The following is a 21,774-nucleotide window of genomic DNA, read 5'->3' as shown; positions in this document are numbered from 1 at the left end:
GGAGAAGATGGTGAAATGCAAACAGGGGACACAGAAAGGGCTGAACTCCTCAATGCCTTCTTTGCCTCAGTCTTCTCCGATAAAGAAAACAATGCCCGACCTAAAGAATTTGGAGCAAATGATTCAGCAGAGGAAACACAGCCCAGAATAACTAAGGAGATAGTACAAGAATACTTGGCTAGTTTAGATGTATTCAAGTCTCCAGGGCCAGATGAACTGCATCCAAGAGTATTAAAAGAACTGGCAGATGTGATCTCAGAACCACTGGCAGTCATCTTTGAGAATTCCTGGAGAACAGGCGAAGTCCCGGCAGACTGGAGGAGGGCAAATGTTGTCCCTAGTTTCAAAAAGGGGAAAAGAGAGGACCCAAATAATTACCGCCCAGTCAGTCTGACATCAATACCAGGGAAGATTCTGGAGCAGATCATTAAGCAAACAGTCTGTGAGCACCTAGAAAGGAATGCTGTGATCACCAATAGTCAGCATGGATTTCTGAAAAATAAGTCAAGTCAGACTAACCTGATCTCGTTTTTTGACAGAATTACAAGCCTGGTAGATGAAGGGAACGCAGTGGATGTAGCCTACCTTGATTTCAGCAAGGCATTTGACAATGTCTAAAATTGGTTTTAAAATTGGTTAACGTGTGATCCTATCCATGCTTCCTCTGAGGCAGGGGTAAAGGAGAAATTTGTTGCAGTTTTCATTTAAAAGTGAATTTGTCAAATTTGCACCTTCTGAAACAACATGCAAACGGAAACATAACACTCATCTGAATTTTTTGATGCAACTTCTCCAACTAAATAATGCATATATTAGGGTAAAGTGTGCATAAACATGAAATTATTAGCAAAAACAATGTACAGAAATGCATTACGGTGGGGAAGATTGCAAAATGTGTGCATTAGTCAAAACTGAATATCAAAATGTATTTATTAGGAGAAATTTGTACTAAGATGCAGATGAATTTTCATGAGAAGTTTTTTAAAAAAATAAATTGTAATTTCCTGCAAAATGTGGAGAACTGAATTTAAGGTTGAAAAAATGAAAATTGATTATATGGATACTCTCCACATAAGGCACATGTTCTGCCACTGAGCTATGGCCATTCTACACAGTGGCCGTTTTCTCTGGATCTGACATAATTTATGCATTCACTCATTTATTACAGAAAATACGGGTGATGCCACTGCTGAATTGTGGCACTCTAGTGTTTTCCCTGTTGCCCTTTCATCACTTTTAAGACTTGGTGTTGATTTCTCTAACTTTGTGTGGAATTGTGCCACTGTCCTCTCTACTGTGGAGCAGGAAAGTACTATTTAGTCATATGGCTTGCCCTTTCCCTCAGAGTGTTATCACATCCAATTGCTCTTCTCAGGAAACTGTTGTTGTTGTTGTTTAGTCGTTTAGTCGTGTCCGACTCTTCGTGACCCCATGGACCAGAGCACGCCAGGCACTTCTGTCTTCCACTGCCTCCCGCAGTTTGGTCAGACTCATGTTTGTAGCTTCGAGAACACTGTCCAACCATCTCGTCCTCTGTCGTCCCCTTCTTCTTGTGCCCTCAATCTTTCCCAACATCAGGGTCTTTTCCAGGGAGTCTTCTCTTCTCATGAGGTGGCCAAAGTACTGGAGCCTCAGCTTCACGATCTGACCTTTCAGTGAGCACTCAGGGCTGATTTCCTTCAGAATGGATACGTTTGATCTTCTTGCAGTCCATGGGACTCTCAAGAGTCTCCTCCAGCACCATAGTTCAAAAGCATCAATTCTTCGGCGATCAGCCTTCTTTATGGTCCAGCTCTCACTTCCATACATCACTACTGAGAAAACCATAGCTTTAACAATACGGACCTTTGTTGGCAAGGTGATGTCTCTGCTTTTTAAGATGGTGTCTAGGTTTGCCATCGCCTTTCTCCCAAGGAGCAGGCGTCTTTTAATTTCGTGACTGCTGTCGCCATCTGCAGTGATTCTCAGGAAACTATGGGCAATTATAGCTCTGTGAGAGGATTAGTGGTCTCCTAATGGTTCTCAGCACCCTAAACCAACTACAGCTCCCAGAATTCTCTGGTGGAAGCCATGTCTGTTTCAAGTGATATCATAGTGCTTTAAATGTCCAGTGTGAATGTGGTCTTGGACTGTCGACCCTTGGGTTTTTCTTTTTCTTTAAAAGACCGACTATCTACATGTTAAAAGCAAACTGATTCCCTGTGTCTGCCCAGCCAGAATTGTGAATCAGGTTTCCCTGAAATGAATACTAACACAATATTGTACCTGAAATCTTGCTGCGTTTGGGGAAGGAGAGATGCTTTGGGAACTTGGTGTATTTCGTTCCTTTAGTATTACTGAGCTAGTTGGCTGCCTGCAGGGCAGAGAGAAGAATCAGAGACGGACATGTGGTCAGGTGCAAGGGAATTTCCACAGATGGGACAGCCAGCCCCACTTGATGAAGTGTTAATTAGGCTATTCAGGGAACCAGAGCTGCTCAGAACAGTCTGTATCTGTTCCCTACTTTGTGGGGTGGAGGGTCAGGAGTTGTAGCATTTCTCAGAGTTCCCAAAGAATCAGCGGAGTTGTTAGCAGGGAGACTGAGATGACCTCAGCCTAGATTCAGCCCCTGTGTGGAACTTGGTTCCTAAACGATGGATGATATTTGGTGAGTAGAATGTGATGTTATATTTTCCTCTCCAGAAATATCAGATAAAAAATTATTTCCCTTCTCAGAAGTGCAATGGTTGCCTTCTGGCATCCTTGTGTATAGGAAACTGGTGTCACTCTTTCACTGTGTGCAGCCTTCCTAGGTGTGAATCCAAGATAGAGGATACTAGTTTTCTCTGAAACTATTGCTTTTAAGCTAAAACCTCATAATTATATTTCCCTCTCTTACACTGAAGGCCATGTGGCCCTTTCTCTCCAGCTTTCTGGTCTCCAAATTATACTACTACTATTAGTAGTAGTAGTTGCAGTGTTTACATTTATATCCCACCTTTTGAGATGGCAGAGGGAAAGAGAGGGGAAACTGTGGAAGCAGAGCTTAAGGATGTCTTAATAAAGTACATGCTTTCCTCACTCAAAGTGAGCCTGGATTCTAGCCTGCATTTGCAGTGCTTTTGACAGAAGGCTTTATCAGTGAATCAAATATGGACTGAATCCAATATGGACTGAGTCATCTGTCATGCCCTTTCCCCCAACTTCTGGCAATGACCAGTGTGTGTGTGTGGGGGGGGAGTTTGCATGTTTAAACCATCAAAAGTTCATGTATGCCACCCCCCATTTTTTTGGGGGGGTGAAGGGGTGGGAAATCTGCTAAAGTGCTCCAAAGAGGAAGAGTGGGGGATTTGTGATGTCAGAAGATAGCAGCCAATCTGTGTTGTGAAAAGCTGGCAATTGCTGCAAACTAGCAAAACTGGTTTTCCTGGACCACAGCCCTGGAGAGGGTTAGGTACGTGTGACGAGAACTTGATGAGTGTGTTTCCAGAGTGCAGCAGTTCCTCTTTTTATGTAAATCCATACACATTCTTTAAAGGGGAGTTATGCCTCAGTTGTCTCACTGAGGCCAAGCGTTCATTGTATATGTATTTTGGCATTTTTGGTACTCTTTAGTACTCTCCATTTTGACTGGAATACTTAGCACCTGAAAAAAAATTTAAACCAGGCTTTGTGAATGAGATTCTTTAAAAATTCACAGACCCCATATCTTAAGGGAGGAGGCATAGAAAGACATTACACCATATCCCCCCCCCCTTTTGTAAAATAAGATGTGTTCCAGATTTTTCTGCTTTCTTTGTGTGAGAGGGTTGTGTTTTTTCTGGTAAGGCGAACATAATTTTTTTTCTCCAATGGTTAAAAAAATACATGGAAGAATTATGTAAATGATTATTTTGCTTTTATTTAAGTATTCAATAATTCCTCTGCCTATGCTTAGCAAAATATATAAATTTATGAGGCAAAATATTGAGTTTGTTGTCGCATAATCTGCTGTCTTCCTAGCTGTGAGTCTGACCATATGACCCAAAAACCCTTTGAAGTACCTGGACCAAACACTGGGCCTCCCCAGCAACGGAAACCAGAGTAGTAAAAACACTTTCAAAGTGTGAAACTGTGTGGAAATGTATTACGAGCCTCTCTTATGCCATAGACATTTGGTCATGTAGTACAGATGTACATGTAGAAAAACTGGATTTAATATGGGGAAAAATATTGGGTAGTCTTCAACTAACTGTTACTCAGAGTAGACCCATTGAAATTAATGAACCTAACTTAGTCACATTCATTAATTTCAATTAATTTCTACTGAGCAAAAGTTAACAGAATACTACCCACTATGTAGCTCTGAAATAAATGAGTCATCTATGTATGCTTTCACCATATTACAGTGAATGCCATTGGTACACAGGGTATAACATATGAAGCAGCCCTTAGATTCCCATCCAGTGACTGACTGTCACTCTAGATACACAAGTAGGGAAATGGTCTAGGACTTGAGGACCATTCCTTCCCAACTTGCTTGTTCATAACGCACTTACCTGATGCTTAAACTGCACACTCTGTAAACTGGTGTGCTCTTCAAAGTAGATATATGACACACAGGGAGAGAAAACAGATGTGGGTCAGGGGAGAAAGTCACACATCAAAGAACAACCATCACGTGCCAAAGAAATCTCATGAGGATGTACCAATTATCTCGAGTCTTCATGGAAGAAAGAAGATGTCTCAGAAGAATGGAGAAGGACAGATATATAATGGCTATATTTAAGAAGCAAGAAAGGAGAAATTGAGGAGTTATAGGCCCATTAGTCTGACTTTTATACCCTGGAAGTTATTAGAATGGGTTATAAATCAATCTGTTTTAAGCACCTATGGGAAAACAGGATAATTGCTAGTAGCTGGCATAGATTTATGAAGACGACAACAGGGAAAGCCAACCTAGCAGACTTTTGGCAGGGATCTGCTCTATTAGATCAGGCTAGAACAGTAGGCATTGTATTTTAGCAAGGCTTTTGATGTCATTTCACATATGCAAAATGGAAATACAAGTAGACGGAAATATCATCATGTGGGAATACAAGTTGTTAAACAGTTGAACATTCAGAGGAGATTAATTATTTCAACTAGGGATAGGACAGGTGTTCCAAGGGAATGTTGTGTATATCCAACAATCCCATTTTTTACAGATACTCAGCTGTTAGAGTTGTTGCCATGTGGATACCAGAGAGGGAGGTATGGAAAATGTAGATATGCTTTTTGGATCAGCGGATGACATCTTGCCTATGAACTTGTGTTATCAAGATCTGGTTGGATGAATCATCTGGTCCAGTGTTTGACCAATTGGTTCCAGCTGGATACTTGATATGGCACCAGCTTCACTTTCTGAACATTGTTCCTGCCACTTCTATTTTTCAAAGACTCTTCTAATCTTTGTAAATGAATTATCACCTAGGAGGCTCCCTGTGGGGGTAAGAAATATCACCAGGTGGGGTAGAGATGAAGGGATCAGGGAGGGGTTGCACATAACGTGATCCCGTCAACATAGGGAAATCATAAATTGAGAAGTGGTCCTCTAAATATTTCAAAAGCTTGTCTGCTCATGCTGACAAAGACTCATCCACTAAGAAGTAGATCGCCTTTCCTATTTTGCCACACCCCCTACTTCCATTTTGTGTCCATCAGCCTAAAGGAAACAATGCAGCCTGCCCTTTTCCTGTTGCTGTGGGCATGTTCGTGTAATTTTTATTTTTTAAAAAAGCTCTTTTGCACAGAACTGCTCAAAAGAGCTGTACTGAAAGTAAAACTAAAATTTACCCTTGTGGGTACAGGAAGTGTGAAAAGAAAAGAGGAAGAAAGGAAGTGGCAGCCTTTTATACCAGCAACTCCAAATCCTTGCCTCGCTTGGAGTGACACATTTTTTAAATTATTATTATTATTCTTGGCTGCTCCTTTGTGCAGATCTCATTTTCTGGTAAGCTTGATATTTCAAAAACGAAATAAAAAAGTGTGCCTGGACAGGTAAACAAGTGCCTGCGTGCATACCCAAAACGGACCTTAGGTCCACAGCATTCATATATCCAATCAAGCACTGGAAACATGGAGATAGATTTTAAAGTTGAAAGTGCTCTGGTTTGGATATGAGGGTGCATAAATGTGCACATAGAATGTCTTAGGGTGGACATGATGCTTACCAAATTTGTAAAGTACTCGGAAGCTTTGCAGGACAGAGATAGCATGCAAAGCAATCATGATAACTTGGACAGCTGGATGGGCAACAAATGAAATTCAGCAAAAGGGAATGGAAACTATTACCAATCAGAAAAGATGAAAGAAGTGCTGAATATGCACATATTGGGCAGAGTTACTGCTCTTTTAACAAGATTAGCAGTGCAATGGTACTCCAAATTAGGAGAAAGCCCGCCTTGGTTTCATTAGCACAGACAACCTATCTAAAACACTGGGAGTAACAGGACCATGGTACTTGACTCTGCTTTGGCCTCAGTAAAGAACACTGTATATTGTTTGGGGCATCAAATATAGAGGGACATAATATAATTCATAGGAGAGCTAAATATGATTGTCTGTATGGAAGAGATAAGAAACCCCCCACAATCCTGACTTCATTAACCTTAAGAAAAAGGACATTCCTATTGAACTATACACACATTGATGGAAATGAATGAAGTCAACCACAAGATGTGGATGATAAATACAGTAGCCTTACCTACCAGATTATAGATTTTTTTTATAATGTATCATGAAATTATTTGTAGCATATGTACACAATGGTGTGCACTCTGTTTAAAAGCACTGCAACTCCTCCCCTGGCTGTGAAAGAAAGAGGAAAGAACCACAGGGAGATGAGCTACATATAAATGTTATTAGTTGGGGCTGAACTTCTCCATGTCTTTAATTTAGTAGCACAAGCCTCAGCGCCTAGGGCTTGCCGAGCGAAAGGTCGGCGGTTCGAATCCCCGTGGCGGGGTGCGCTCCCGCTGCTCGGTCCCAGCGCCTGCCAACCTAGCAGTTCGAAAGCACCCTCGGGTGCAAGTAGATAAATAGAGACCGCTTACTGGCGGGAAGGTAAACGGCGTTTCCGTGTGCTGCGCTGGCTCGCCAGATGCAGCTTTGTCACGCTGGCCACGTGACCCGGAAGTGTCTCCGGACAGCGCTGGCCCCCGGCCTCTTGAGTGAGATGGGCGCACCAACCCCAGAGTCTGTCAAGACTGGCCCGTACGGGCAGGGGTACCTTTACCTTTACCTATCGTTTCACAGGACTGCAAATTAACATTTCATTCCATGTGGATGGGCATGGGGAGAACAGAATGTATAAATCACCACTGGAGCACATTGACTGCCCAACATATCATGTTCATTACTCTGCCCATCTTTGCTATTTATGTACACAGCGAGGAACTGAGAATTACATTAAATGTGCATATTTTTCTAGATAATGTTGAGACTGCTCAAACAAATAACTATTCTGGCTGCCTTCCTGACAGCAATAAAGGGGATGAGTCAAATATTAGTTCTATGGGGCTCTAGATCATGGTGAGCCAATGTGGTGCTTTCCAGATGTCATTCAGCTCTCATAACCCCAGCCAGCATGGTCAGTGCAGGGATGATGGGAGTTGGAGGGCACCATGTTGGTTATCCCTACTCTTGATGGTAGAAGAGATGGAGACGCCTGTATCCCAGTATCCCAGTTCTCCTATGCTAGTTGAAAAATTCATAGCATCCGAACTATCTGTGTTGTGAGCATCTTGCACACACCATGAACTTAAGTGGAGCCCTAGAACCTTAGAGAATTTTTTTTTCATATTCCCAATCAAACTGACACACATACTCACAAACAAACAAACAAACAAACAAACAAACAAACAGGCTGCTGTCTGTTGTGTGTGTGTGTATGTGCATAGCATGTTTCAAGTCACAGAGCCACAACATATGATATGAGACATGGTATTACCCCCACCCACCCAACGTGTTGCATCTTGCCCTTGTTCTTTTTACATGGCTGTCATGACTATGGAGAAGATTTGAAAATGTACACACAGAAAAACCAAAAGGAGCTTTTGGGGGAAGGGAACGTCCTATTGTCTTCCTTATCTTATTGCCCCTGCTCCAAACTTCTCCTGATTTTGGGGGCTTCTGTTGTGTTGCTCCTGTTTTTGCTAAACCAAAACACTGCAGTCAAAATAATCATGCAAATTTGAATAAGTCAGTCTCAGCAAAGTGTGGTGGTTTCTGCCATGCAAAACTGGCAAAGTTGGCAAAGGTCTACCAAATTCTGACTTTCCTTATTGTCATGTACAGCTCTCTGGTGTGCTGTTTGCTGCAAACCATACTGCATGCATCATAAAGCCTTGGAAATTTGCTATCTAAGATAGCGTAGCATGGTTTTTGATATGCATGCTGGGTGCGCAACACCAAACTACAAGGAAAGAAATGTTTTTTGGTTCTTGAAGATGCTGGGAGCACACTTTAAGCTTCCTTTCCTTTCAGAGCTTTTGGGTTGCAGGTACTCTAGCAGATTCATTCTTGGATCCTTCTGATTCTCCCTGTTCCCTAGGGAGTCAGTTCTTGGAGCAACTGACTAATGTGGGGGAGGGAGACAGTGCTCCTGAAGGTAGGAGTCTATCAAATGATGAAGATGATCATCCAAATTGTCATAGACCAAATGGAGTAAACAGCACGCAGAATTCTCTGTCTATTGACACCATGCAGACATCTTTGCTGTACTATTTTCTGCTTTTGTTTTAAACATTTTTGCTTAGGCGGGTCTAAAGTTACACATGCTTGATTTCATTTTAGCTACTGTTGATTTAAATCATTTTTTAAATATTATTAAATACCTGGCGTAAATTGTTTTTATTGATAATATATATAATGCTATATTTTCTGTTTTTCTAAACTGCTAAGAGGGTTTTTTAAAAAAACACAACAACAACAATCAAGCAGTATATAAATTTTGTTAAATACATAAAAATAGAAAGGGGGCATATGTGGAGTTGCAGCAAAATAATGTAATATTGGCAACAGCATTAGCTGTAATGCTGAGGAAGAAAGCATGCTGCCACATCTTCTAGGTAGCAAAGCTGATGAACAAATTGGAAACATTTCTGGGCAACCTACAAAGATGGCAAATAGGCTAGAAGGCAAATCCCACGAGGAAAGGCTGAAGGAACTGGGTTTATTTAGCTTTAAAGACATGTATGTGGAGAGAGTATGGTGAAAATTTTCATAGAATCATAGAATCATAGAGTTGGAAGAGACCACAAGGGCCATCGAGTCCAACCCCCTGCCAAGCAGGAAACACCATCAGAGCACTCCTGACATATGGTTGTCAAGCCTCTGCTTAAAGACCTCCAAAGAAGGAGACTCCACCCCACTCCTTGGCAGCAAATGCCACTGTCAAACAGCTCTTACTGTCAGAAAGTTCTTCCTAATGTTTAGGTGCAATCTTCTTTCTTGTAGTTTGGAACCATTGCTCCGTGTCCGCTTCTCTGGAGCAGCAGAAAACAACCTTTCTCCCTCCTCTATGTGACATCCTTTTATATATTTGAACATGGCTATCATATCACCCCTTAACCTCCTCTTCTCCAGGCTAAACATGCCCAGCTCCCTTAGCCATTCCTCATAAGGCATCGTTTCCAGGCCTTTGACCATTTTGGTTGCCCTCCTCTGGACACATTCCAGTTTGTCAGTGTCCTTCTTGAACTGTGGTGCCCAGAACTGGACACAGTACTCCAGGTGAGGTCTGACCAGAGCAGAATACAGTGGCACTATTACTTCCCTTGATCTAGATGCTATACTCCTATTGATGCAGCCCAGTGGATTTGTAACTGGCTGACTGACCGAACCCAAAGGGTGCTCATCAATGGTTCCTCTTCATCCTGGAGAAGGGTGACTAGTGGGGTACCACAGGGTTCTGTCTTGGGCCTGGTCTTATTCAACATCTTTATCAACGACTTGGATGATGGACTCAAGGGCATCCTGATCAAATTTGCAGATGACACCAAACTGGGAGGGGTGGCTAACACCCCAGAGGACAGGATCACACTTCAAAACGACCTTGACAGATTAGAGAACTGGGCCAAAACAAACAAGATGAATTTTAACAGGGAGAAATGTAAAGTATTGCACTTGGGCAAAAAAAAATGAGAGTCACAAATACAAGATGGGTGACACCTGGCTTGAGAGCAGTACATGTGAAAAGGTTCTAGGAGTCTTGGTTGACCACAAACTTGACATGAGCCAACAGTGTGACGCGGCAGCTAAAAAAGCCAATGCAATTCTGGGCTGCATCAATAAGAGTATAGCATCTAGATCAAGGGAAGTAATAGTGCCACTGTATTCTGCTCTGGTCAGACCTCACCTGGAGTACTGTGTCCAGTTCTGGGCACCACAGTTCAAGAAGGACACTGACAAACTGGAACGTGTCCAGAGGAGGGCAACCAAAATGGTCAAAGGCCTGGAAACGATGCCTTATGAGGAACGGCTAAGGGAGCTGGGCATGTTTAGCCTATTGCAGTAGTATCATAGCACCCTGAGAACCTTCACCAACCCCTTCGGAGAGTTTCATTAATGGGTCCAGTTTAGCTTAGGTTCTCCTTTCCAAAAATAATCTTCTTTCCAATCAGAACTGGAGTATATAAGAGTATGGGTTTTGCTATATCCAACTATTACTTTAAATTGACAAAAGCCTACTGATTCAATGTTGATGTGATATTGCATAGCAGAAGAACAGTATGTCATACTTGGACTTCTTGGGAATGTTAGTGGCCTGTACTGATGTCAGCTGTGAGTGCATGCATGTATGTATTTATTTATCTATGTATGTATGTGTGGACCACTCTCATTTCCAGAAGCTCACATATTTTCTGTATCTCACAGGTTCATGAAGGTGGCAGGGAACACAGTGGATGCTGTTACCTGGCAACAGTAGGTATTTCCCCCCTTTCCCTTTCCAATATTTCTAAACATGCATCAATTTGGGCAGAAGTCAAGAACTGAGCCAGACATGGATAGAACACTATCTTCAGACAAAGAACACAGAGAGAGACTTCTAAGACTACCTTTCCCATTCTATTTTCTTGAGTTCACTCTGTTGGCTAAGGAGAAACGTCTCTAGTTATATGGATGGTCTAAACTCTTGCAGACAGCAGAACTTACGCTGTGAGAAGAATACCAGCTATGTAGCAAGGAATTCTACCACTCATGTTGGTTTTGGTGTCAGAGGCTTCCCTAGTGTGAAGCTCAGGGTAGGCTAAGAATAAATCCTATAAGATAAGCCTTGCACATTTCAGTATCAATGCAAGAAGATATTCAGAGAAAAGATTGCCACACACCAGTGCCCTATGTGTGGCAGAGGGATGATGTCCTCACAGAAACCTACTGTGTGATGAATATTTCAAACGGCAGAACTTGTCTGCTAGCACTGTTCTTCCCTCACTAGTGTGAGAAACTGGAAGTCACAGGACAAGCTGACTGTGAATATACAGGGATGTTTTCAACTAACTTTTACTCATAGTAGACCCACTGAAATTAACAGACCTAGTCATAGTCATTAAATCCAACAAGTCTACTCTGAGTAAAATGTGGGTTGAGTCACAGAGAGGTACTTTTATTGACATTTCTGCCTTTTTTGCCATTTACCTTAGCAACCAGGTCTGTCTACTCTCTGGGGTCATGTGATAGCTTTAGAAAGACACATGTGCAGCATTTACCTAGCCTGAATGGGATATTGTCCTGGTTTAACCATGTTGCTGAAGGTGACCTGATCAGGAGCAAGGGCCACTTTTAGAAATGGTGGGCATAGAATTCTTGCTGCGGCAAAAAATGGGCTGTGATCCACAGGCAGTTCTCTTAATGAAGAGTTTGCTCAGGTTAGTGTGACTGGTGTTCCTGCTGCCTAACAACATAGCCTGAGAGCAAGCATGGATTGAATGCCAAGTAATGACAGTCCCTTGTCCTTAGAAAGTTGTTGATGCTCTGTTGTATTTGTTGGCATCTTCAGAATGATGCTGCGCCAAATTGGTATTAGCTTGTACAGACATTTTTGCCAAAATAAATTTCTGGCTTTCCAGGATTCCATGGGGTTGATCCACTAGTGGTGCTGAAACTATCCCTTGCTCCAGAGATTGACTGTCAGTGATCTCTAGGCTAGGGGGGTCTAACCTGTGGCTTTCTGGATATTGTTGGACTCCAGCTCCCATCAGTCTCAGTCAGCATGGTCAATAGGCCCCACATGAGGAAGAGAGCTCTCTCACTCAAACATTGTGATTTTGACTGAACAAAGGCAGGATGTGTGTTAGCCTTTCTCTAGTGATTGACAGAAAGTGAAGCTTTATAGAATCAGATAGAAAGAAGGGCCCTCAAAACTTGTCAAGATTTATACTTAGGCAAGATATTATATTATGCAAGACCCCTTTATGATGCTTTAATGCCTTCAGCTACACGGAAGCACCATCAGTTTTGCATTCTGAAGGAAGTTCTGTGGGGCACGCAAAAGTGTTTCCCAGGTTATAGCCACAGAATTGCACTTACAGAGAACTTGGTGTTATTTGGAATAACATGGGTTCATGATTCCAGACTATACCTACTTCATTTGTGTGTGAAACTCCATGATAATCGTGTTGGAAACAATTATGCATACCATATGGCACTTCACTGGACTCCAGACTCCAGTGAAGCTTCCTTTCTAAATTTACAGAGATTCAGGAGTGCTGCGCTGATCACTCTCCCAGGCACAGTGGCTACACAATGGCTATGTTACCTGTGCATGAGATCTGCTGCTATCACTCATTGAGTGCCGTGGGGTTGATGACAGAACTTTTGCAGTGTATTTGTTCATGAATCAGAGCCTTGGTTCATATACACTAGTAAGCACATATGGTATTGTAGCATACCAGTGGAACAAATGAAACATTTGTTGTAAGAATGCATTGAGTATTTTGCTGCAGAAGGATTCACTCTACAGGAGATGCCCTTAAGACTGAAATGGAGGAAAGGAATTCAAAGTGGAAAATGTGCAATATCCTGTGGTGTGTGTCTACTCATCTGGGTGGTTAGTGTCCATCTCTCTATCATGAAGGACAAAGCCCATCCATGTGGGTCACACATTCCCCCCCACCCAATCTAACATGAACTGTTTGAGAAAATCAGCACTTTTAGATAGCAGCAATGGCATGAGTTTAATTACAGAATGTTGTACTAATGCTGGGCCTGATTCTTTGATACTTGTTCCGTACCTTGATTCCATGAAATAGATAGCCGTTGCAGGGGGAAGTTCGGGGAAAACTTCACCCACACACCCTTTCCCCATTAAATAAGCTCCTGCTTTTTCTGGGGAAACTTCATCTGCCCTCCCCTTTCCCTGTAAAGAGCGCCTGCTGCCATCCTTGCTGTAGTTGCTTTGTAGGGGAAAGGTTAGTTGCTAAAAAAGTAGTGTGTGTGCCCCAGCACTGGAGCAAAACAGAAGGCACAATGAATTTTCACTGAAACTGGACAGCATCGGAAGTGAGGGATATGTTGTAGGGAATCATGTGAATTTGTTTTAGAAGTGATCAAAGCAGATTGGTAGACAGGCAATTCAAAGGGGTGGGGCTCACAAACACCACCATCCACATCACAGACCAATCGCCCCAGAGTCAGACTTCAAACACTTGCAGAGTACAGTTGAAACAGAATGTCCAGAAGTGACTAAAATCAAAACTGTAAGAGTCCGGGATCACACCTGAAAAAAGGAAATAGCTTATGAGGAACAAGCAGAGGGCTTTCTCGGTAGTGGCACCTGCCCTGTGGAATGCCCTCCCATCAGATGTCAAAGAAATAAACAACTATCTGACTTTTAGAAGACATCTGAAAGCATCCCTGTTTAGGGTAGTTTTTAATGATTGATGTTTATTGTGTTTTTAATATTCTGTTGGGAGCTGCAAAGAGTGGCTGGGAAAACCCAGGCAGATGGGCGGGTTATATACATAATAATATATCATTATCATCATCAGCTAGATTTTCAGGAATTGAGAGGGAGCAAATGGTGACAATACCAGAGATGGAGGAAGTATTTTGTGCAGGAAACCTGTGCCTTGCTGAATAGCTGCAGGGGGAAGGTGCCAGCTTCCCCTTCCCTAGCTAGTGAGAAAAAACTGGGAGGTGGGACGAAGAGAGGAGGTGGTGGGGCTCTAATTCCAAGCAGACCTTCCTGGAGCAGGAATGGATTTGGAAATTCCTGAGTGTTGGGAAATGGCTTTAATGCAATTAACTGAAATAAAAGGAGGGGGTCAGATAATGGGGCAAAGGTTCCTCTACCATAAAGAGGAGTAAAACAAAAACAGCTGTTCTGAAGCCCTCAAACTCTGCTCATTAAATCCCATCTGAGGCTAATGGTTTGGGCCGTTAATTGTGGGTGGTGTCTTAAAAAGATACTGATGCTTTCATAGTTTTGCTTAGTGTAAGAGGCAGCTGGCATCCCAACTCCCCAGAAATGGCTTGCATAGGCTTTTAAGCATGCAGGTAGGCGGCAAGCACAGTGCAGACAGTGATGTGGTGCTGAATTGCATGATTAGATATGTAATAGACATTTCTTGTCCATGATTCACCTTGGGCTTTTGCTGCTGAAGTTAACATGTTGATGGGGAGAGGCAAATAACCCTTCCAGTCTTCTTTAAGTTCCTGAACTGGAGAGCTGCCAGCAGAGCAAATATATTGTTACACACCACTCAAATCTCCATGAATGGTGTGAGATTCTAAGGGATGCAGATGCACTAACCAGGGTCTATGTTTCCTTTTGGGACAATGTGCCACAACAGAGACTGTGGTGTCTTTACGATATATGAAAATAATGTTTTTTCTGCTACCACTGAAGCTGATATTATTTTGCTCAGAAGCCTGATTGAGCTTCAGACTACTGCTCTTGGGAAGGAGTGCGGTCTGTTGGGCCTATGCCAAACTTTAAACAACTTCTTCATTAATTTCCTAACCCCAAACCTCACAGTAACTGTACCATTCAGTTGTAGGGCTCAACTCCTGCCATATTTGTCCAAACAGCATTCCCCACTATGCTTCCAGATGTGCTAGCAAACATTTTAAGTCAAACATGCTGTGCAGTCCCTTTGTTTTAATCCAAGGGATGTGCTGACATGTAACACTAAGGCAAGGTGTGCAACTTGTTTATCCATAATGTGCACTAGCATTCCTGTTTTGCTCTTCCCAGCTGGGGAAAGCAAACCACAACCCTTGACTTTAGCATTATGTCCAAACCAGTGTGCATTATTTGTTCCTCTCCAAACTAACCATGCTGCGAAGCCAAGGTTTATTATTCTTGTCTTGCCGACTGTGGTTTGTTTGGGAGCAATGTACTAGGAGGAGCACTTGCTAGGATGACATCATGCCAAGCCAGAACTTGTGGATTGTTGCTCCCAGCTGGATGAAGGGAGGAGCAAAGCAGGAATGCTTGAACTGTATGCATCAGCATACAACTTATGCATATTATGGTTCAAAAAACCAACACACATCTTGGCTTAGCATTACATGTGAACGTGCTCAGTGGTTCAAACTTTTCACAACAGACTTCCGCCCCTCGAAACACATGCAGAGGAGCCACACAGTTTCAGCATGACAACAGGTGCTAATCTTGTAGCCTTTAGGAGGGTCTAGGACCCACCCACCCCCTTTTCAGCAGGAAAGGTCTGCTTTGCCTGTCTCAAAAGCCCAAGGACGTTTTTATGCATCATGCAGAAAAGGGAATGCTCCAATAAAAGTAAATGGGAGTGTTGGAAACAACTGATTGCCATTGGGCAGCTATCTACCAGACCTAGTGGAGCAACCAAGAGAATCACCAGATGTGGGGTTAGTTTGCTCTGGTGTTCTCCCTATCCTTGCAAAGATGCTGGAGACACTTAAGCAATGCAATAGTAAAAACACTGGTAAAGGTCTGTGCCATCTTGCCTGCCTGGTGACCAGTCTCTCAACGTTTGGAAAGAAAACTCCCAGGGATGTCTTAGAACCAGCACATCCTTGCCTGTCATTTTCCGGCCCAAGTCTAAATCCATCCAGTACTTTTTCAGAAAATATCCTCTGCTGGCATTATCCTTCTGCTTACAATGTTGCCTCTGCAATAAATCTAGTCCCATTTACCCTCTCTTTTCATTCATGCACTGATTTGTTATACCTATATATTGCACTCTTTCATGGGGAAACTCAGCATGGCTAATGGAGGGTGGTAATGGCCCGGTCAGTGTATGGTTTCTGAAACATTGGTCCAGATATCTCTTTACAGGATCTGGTGTTGGTAAGAGCATAAAAGGAACTCCACTGGATCAAATCAACTATCCATCTAGTTGAGCACCCTTTTCCCCACAGTGACCAACCACATGCCTTTGGGACACCCACAAGTGCATGAACACATTAACCCTTCCCTGTTACTGCACCCCAGAAACTGGTGCTGAGGGACACATGGCCTCTCAAATCTGGTGAAGAATTGTGCATTTCCTGTTCTTTCACGTGTCAGAAAGAACAGGGTGGTGAGGTTAGTTGTAGCAGTGTATTCATACTTGGTCAATCAATTAATATGCACAATGTGAGCAGAAGGGCCTGACTGGATGGGCAAGCTCACAGTTGGGAACCTTAATAATATTTTTCTCTTTATTTTGCACCAGATGTGGTGCTAGGCACTGTGCGGAACATAGAAACGTGTTTCTGCCCAGAGGGCTTGCTGTCTTCATTAGATGGACAAGTTAGTAGGAAGTAGAGATCAGGGACTAATTGCACAATTACTTGTGCAAATGGAAGTGCAGGTGCAGGCAAAGACTTTGCTGAAGAGATGGATTATGGAAGGGCTTTTAGAAGAGAGGGAAATTGTGGGGAGGGTCCTCTGGGCACAGGGAGCATCCTGTGGCAGAAGGCACAGAGAAGAGAGTGGTAGAAGAAACAAAGGTCAGTAAGAGCAACTCATCTTATGTAGAACAGAGAACAACCTTTGGGGAACCCCAAATGTGGGCATCAGAGGCGCGGTCCTTAGCCAGGGTGAGGGAGAGCACATAACTGCAGCCCCTCTCTGACTGTTGCCTTCTCATTTTCATTCCAGTTACTACCTTGATGGCCGAGTGGCCAAGGTGACGGACTTCCTGAAAACGCGCCTGTTAGACACACTCTCTGACCAGATCAGGAAAATCCAGAAAGTGCGTGAGTGAGAGGGATGGCTGGGGCAAGAGGGCAGCATGTCTCCAAGGGTGGGGAGCTTTCTCCTGGGCTCACTCTGCCCAGTGCTAGACACACCTAGCAGGGGTTTCAGTTGGGACCAACCTTGCTACTTATGGGCCCCGCAGGACCCCAGCTTTCAGGTCAGGCTAAGCAAAGCTGGGAGAGTAGGTATGAAGATATCCAAGATATGCCCCATAGACAGGCTCTGTCCCCATGGGAGCATTGGGAATGGCTACTTTGGAGTCAGTCAAGCTGTAGTAGTATCAGAACTTCTGGTAGTTTATGGCAGTAAATGTACTATAGTCTCAACAAGATAGGAATTGAGGGTGAGGCAATAGACCTTTGGAAATTAAAATGAAATGTAAGAAGGAAATATGGCTCTTCTTTATGGAATGCACCTTGCTTAGCTATGAGGCTTCCTGGCAGGAATGTTTGATCCATTGTTGACTAGAATGGTTGACTCATCAAAACAAACATGATTTGTCAGAAAGGACTTTTTAAATCTTAATTTGGGGTCGGATTTTCATCTGGGCTATCAGGCTGATCCTAATAGGGGACCAATCATTCTGTTAGAGAACCCAACACAAAATATTAGGTGAAGTGCCACTAATTGAAGTTATGAGCCCCTTTCTATGCTCTTGCCTTGTTTTATTGCTACAAGATGCTGCCTTCAGGTAATGAAGCCAGGTCTGGCAAGTGGCCAGATCTCCTAGGCACTCTGACAGGTCTCCTGTGCAGAGGCAGAAGGAGCTGCAAGCTGGCATCCTCAGTCCTTGTTGTCACTGATGCGCTTTTGTTTGCTGGCGCCGTCTTGTCCTGGGCATGTCTGTGCTGCCAATGTTTGTCTTGTGTTACGATGGCATTTCCCAGGCCGGTATCTCTGATGCCATGTACATATCTCCATTTCACCACTTCAGATGCTCATCAAAGTACCACTGTCCAATTTGGTCTTAGAATCAAGGCCTTGTGAGAAAGTTTTGGCTGCTCCAAAACTAGCAGGTTTGTTGCCACCCTATGCCCAGGACTATTATTACTCTCATTATGCAATCTGGCGAGGTTGTGACGTGAGATTGCTTCGTAGTTGCTGCCACCATAGTTCCTATTCTCAGTTTCTCAGGAACAGTTTAGAGTCTGAAATCCTGTCCTGGCTTATGGAGAAGTTAGACCCTGTGCACCCATGTAGATTGACCATCTGAGCACTAACCAGATTTTCCCCCTTTCATTTGGCTGCTATTCCTTTATTTAGTTCTTTGGCAAATTTACACATTATACTTGTACATACAGTAAGGAGCTATGTCTGATCCCAGCTCCATGGTGCATTGTTTTTATATCATAAAAACAGTGAGAAATGTGTTAGCTGTGCACATATGTTTATGTATATACACATGACAAATACAGTGTGTGAAAGTGGCCCTTTTGTGCAGTGCTGGTTGAAGGGCAGCTTTCAATGAACATATATGCAAAGGAGTCGCCATATGAGGATCAGAGATGATCAACTTTTTAAAACTGAGAATGAGGGCAACCTTTGCTGCATAACTGCTATGAGAGGATGGATGGTGGTCCAGTCAGGAAGATGGTAGGGTTGCCCCATAGTTAGATGGCATGCCAGCCTAATGTGATGTAACTTGGAAGGGAAGTTTATCTATGAATATGGGATATTTCCTACACAAGTTAGTGTGTGTGTGTAATTTCTATTTCTGCAAGGAGATGGGACTTTGAAGAAATAACAACCCCATCTTGCAACAGTGGGGTGCTTTCTTCGCCAGCATGCTATGTGGTGCTTCAGATGGGACACATAAGCCTAGAGAAGGGAACCAGTGCTGGATCAGAGGCTCCTTGGGCACTTAAGAAATGGTCAAAGTGAAAGCCTGCAAAGACCTGTATGTTAAGGGGTTGGCGTAAGATCAGTGCAGGAAGTGGGGGAGAGGTAAGGAAGACTGATGCCAGGCAATGGGGTGGTGTTGGTAAGATATTTTCTTTAGCTCATGGTGTTTCCCACCTATTACTCACCTGTACTCTGTGACCTCATTAAGCCATGCAAAGCCAAGCAATCCTATTTGTGCTAACCTGTCCACATCCATAGCATTTTATGAGTACTAGCTGCCTCCTGAAGATTACTGACCATCCTTGCCCTTTTATTTTGGCAATAGGTTGTCAATGCACATGTGCCTGGAAAAAGGATTTGGCTCGAGGGCATCGGAGCCACCTCTGAAGGAGGCATCACCAACCTCTCAGATTCCTATGCTGCCAGCTTCCTGTGAGTCAACCTGAGTGTGTTTTTGTTGTTGTTGTTGGTGGTGGTGTGTGTGATGTGGAGACAAGGAATTAATCAATTAATCAATAGGTATGTCAGCTGGTTGTCCCCTGGCTGCTTGTCCTTGAGTACAAGGATCCCTCACCAGTTCCCCAGTCCAGCACCCCAAATCCAGTTTGGAACCCTAGCAAGGAGGTTGGGGAGAGGTTAACTCTTTGCATCTTGCTGCACTCCCAGTCTGGATTGGGGAGGGAAGCATACATTGAAAACAGCAAAAACAAAAAAAGGTTCCGACATGGGTTTTTGTTTTGTTTTGTTTGCAATGAAAATTGCAGGCCCAGGAAGCACAATCCAGATTGAGACAACAGCAGAAGGGCAAAGGATTAAAGCCCCACAAATTTAGGTCCTGATAAGGGTAATGTCCCCCATGGAAGCAGTGTGTGTGTGCACATGTGCACATGGACAGTACTCCACAGTTAAGGTCACATGCAGTGTCTCCCCCCCCCCCCAGTGAACCGATTCTCTGCCTCATTTCCAGAATAAAAGTTTCAGAACACTTTGCGCATTGATCTAGACCTACTTAACTGGGAGTACATCCCATTTAATTTAATGAGTAGTCCCATTCTACTTCTGAGTAGACATGTATAGAATTGCACTGAAAAGCAACAGCCCTATGCATACTGTCACGGGAATGAAATGCATTGAATACAGTTGGACTTTCTTCTGAGTAAACATATATAGGATTTCACTGTGAATGCATTATTGTAAATTCTTCGTCAGAAATTTCCCACCAAAAGCATCTGTTTACCAGAAAGAGACAGGAAAAACTTTATGACTGTAAGACCACTTGGACAATGGAACAAACTGCCCCAAAGTTCTGGAATTTCCTTCCATGGAGAAACCTTTTAAGGATAAACTGGATGGCTAGTTTTCAAGTTCTAAGGAAATCCTGCCAGTGAAAGAGGCTGTTTTCAATGAGGTCCCATTCCATCCCATTCACTTATCCAAAGGGTGTATCTTGCCTGTTCTTCAGGATGGTTTTTTACAGCCTGGCTTTGCCACTGACAAAGGTGATTCAAGGCTATGTGTGTTTTCTCCCTTCTGTACAAGTATAGAAAATTGATCTAGTGAAGCACAAAACTCAATTTCATGAGAATTTTAGCTTTCTTTACCACCCAAGTAAGAAGGCTTTGGACCCTTATGTGGTAGGTTTGGAACATTTTCTGGAGACATCTCTGATGTCAGAGAATTGAGTAATTTATTATTTTCTGTGGTCAGAGAGAAGGAAGGACATCAGTGCCTTGCAGAGCTCCTTGTCCCTTCCAGCTACTTACAGAAATGGAATACGGTTTTTTTAAAAAATAAGCACCAATTTGTTTTATCTGTATACTTTATATCAGCCTTCCCAACCAGGTGCCTTCCAGATGTTTTTGACTACAAATCCCATCATCCCCAGCCCATTCTGGCTGGGGCTGGTGGGAGTCACAGTACAAAACATCTGGAGAACAGCAGGTTGGAGAAGCCTGTTTTATATAGAGTCCAGCTTTTTGAGCCACAGAGTTTGGGATATCTCAGCGTGATGTATGTATGTATGTATGTATGTATGTATGTATGTATGTTTGTTAAGCACAGAGTACACATACCTCTGGCTTCCTTTCCCAGCAGCTTGGTCAGAGTGCTGATTGGCTGAAAGTTCCCATGCCCTTCTTCTCTTCCCTACCAGCACCCGCCCCGTTTGTCTTTGCTCATTAGAATGTCAGATGTACAGTGAAGATGGTGTAGCTGTACATCAACAGACAGGATTTACTTGAAAATTGCTGCCTGCTCTGTGCTATTTTACACGTGCAACCCAATTCTGTGCATGCCTCCTCCCAAGTCAGTCAGTCATCCTTACTCCCAAATTCACTGGGGTTTACTAAGCGTATAAGTAAGATTGCAGCCTCGCAGCTAAAATGAGTAAATAAAAATGACTTCTAAAATTGCATCTTTTCTTTCTATTTTATTTCTGTGCAATCGCTTTGCTTCTCCCTAACCTCAGGGACCATCACTGATAGTCATGGAATTGTTTTTTTGGCTATCACTGAATATCTCAGCTGGGATCTATATAACTGTGTACAGTAATTCCAGCACAGCCTTTAATGGAAACGGGGAAAATGTGTAGCATTAACCGTGTTCCCAAAAGTGGTTTTCACCAGATAACTTCACAACATTTTATCACATTAGCATCTATCTCTTGAAAAACGCTTGAATTTCTGTTGCCAAAAGAGCAGAGGACTTTTATCAGAGTGCAAGCTGGAGAAGAAAGTAGTGCTGTGTGCTGGATAGGGTGTGGTAGG

General features: G+C 43.1%; 1 protein-coding gene across 1 annotated transcript in view; it reads left to right on the top strand.

The window, feature by feature from the left end:
* Positions 1-21,774, top strand: part of HPSE2 (heparanase 2 (inactive)) — a 121,921-nt gene that overhangs the window by 87,458 nt on the left and 12,689 nt on the right. The window contains exons 6-8 of the mRNA XM_081863488.1: positions 10,876-10,923; positions 17,069-17,162; positions 19,335-19,441. Coding sequence (XP_081719614.1) covers positions 10,876-10,923; positions 17,069-17,162; positions 19,335-19,441 — 249 coding nt within the window. The remainder of the gene's footprint in view (positions 1-10,875; positions 10,924-17,068; positions 17,163-19,334; positions 19,442-21,774) is intronic.

The sequence above is a fragment of the Podarcis erhardii genome (assembly GCF_964252035.2).
Source record: "Podarcis erhardii genome assembly, chromosome: 5".
NCBI lineage: Eukaryota > Metazoa > Chordata > Lepidosauria > Squamata > Lacertidae > Podarcis > Podarcis erhardii.
This window is presented reverse-complemented; position numbering and strand designations above follow the sequence as displayed.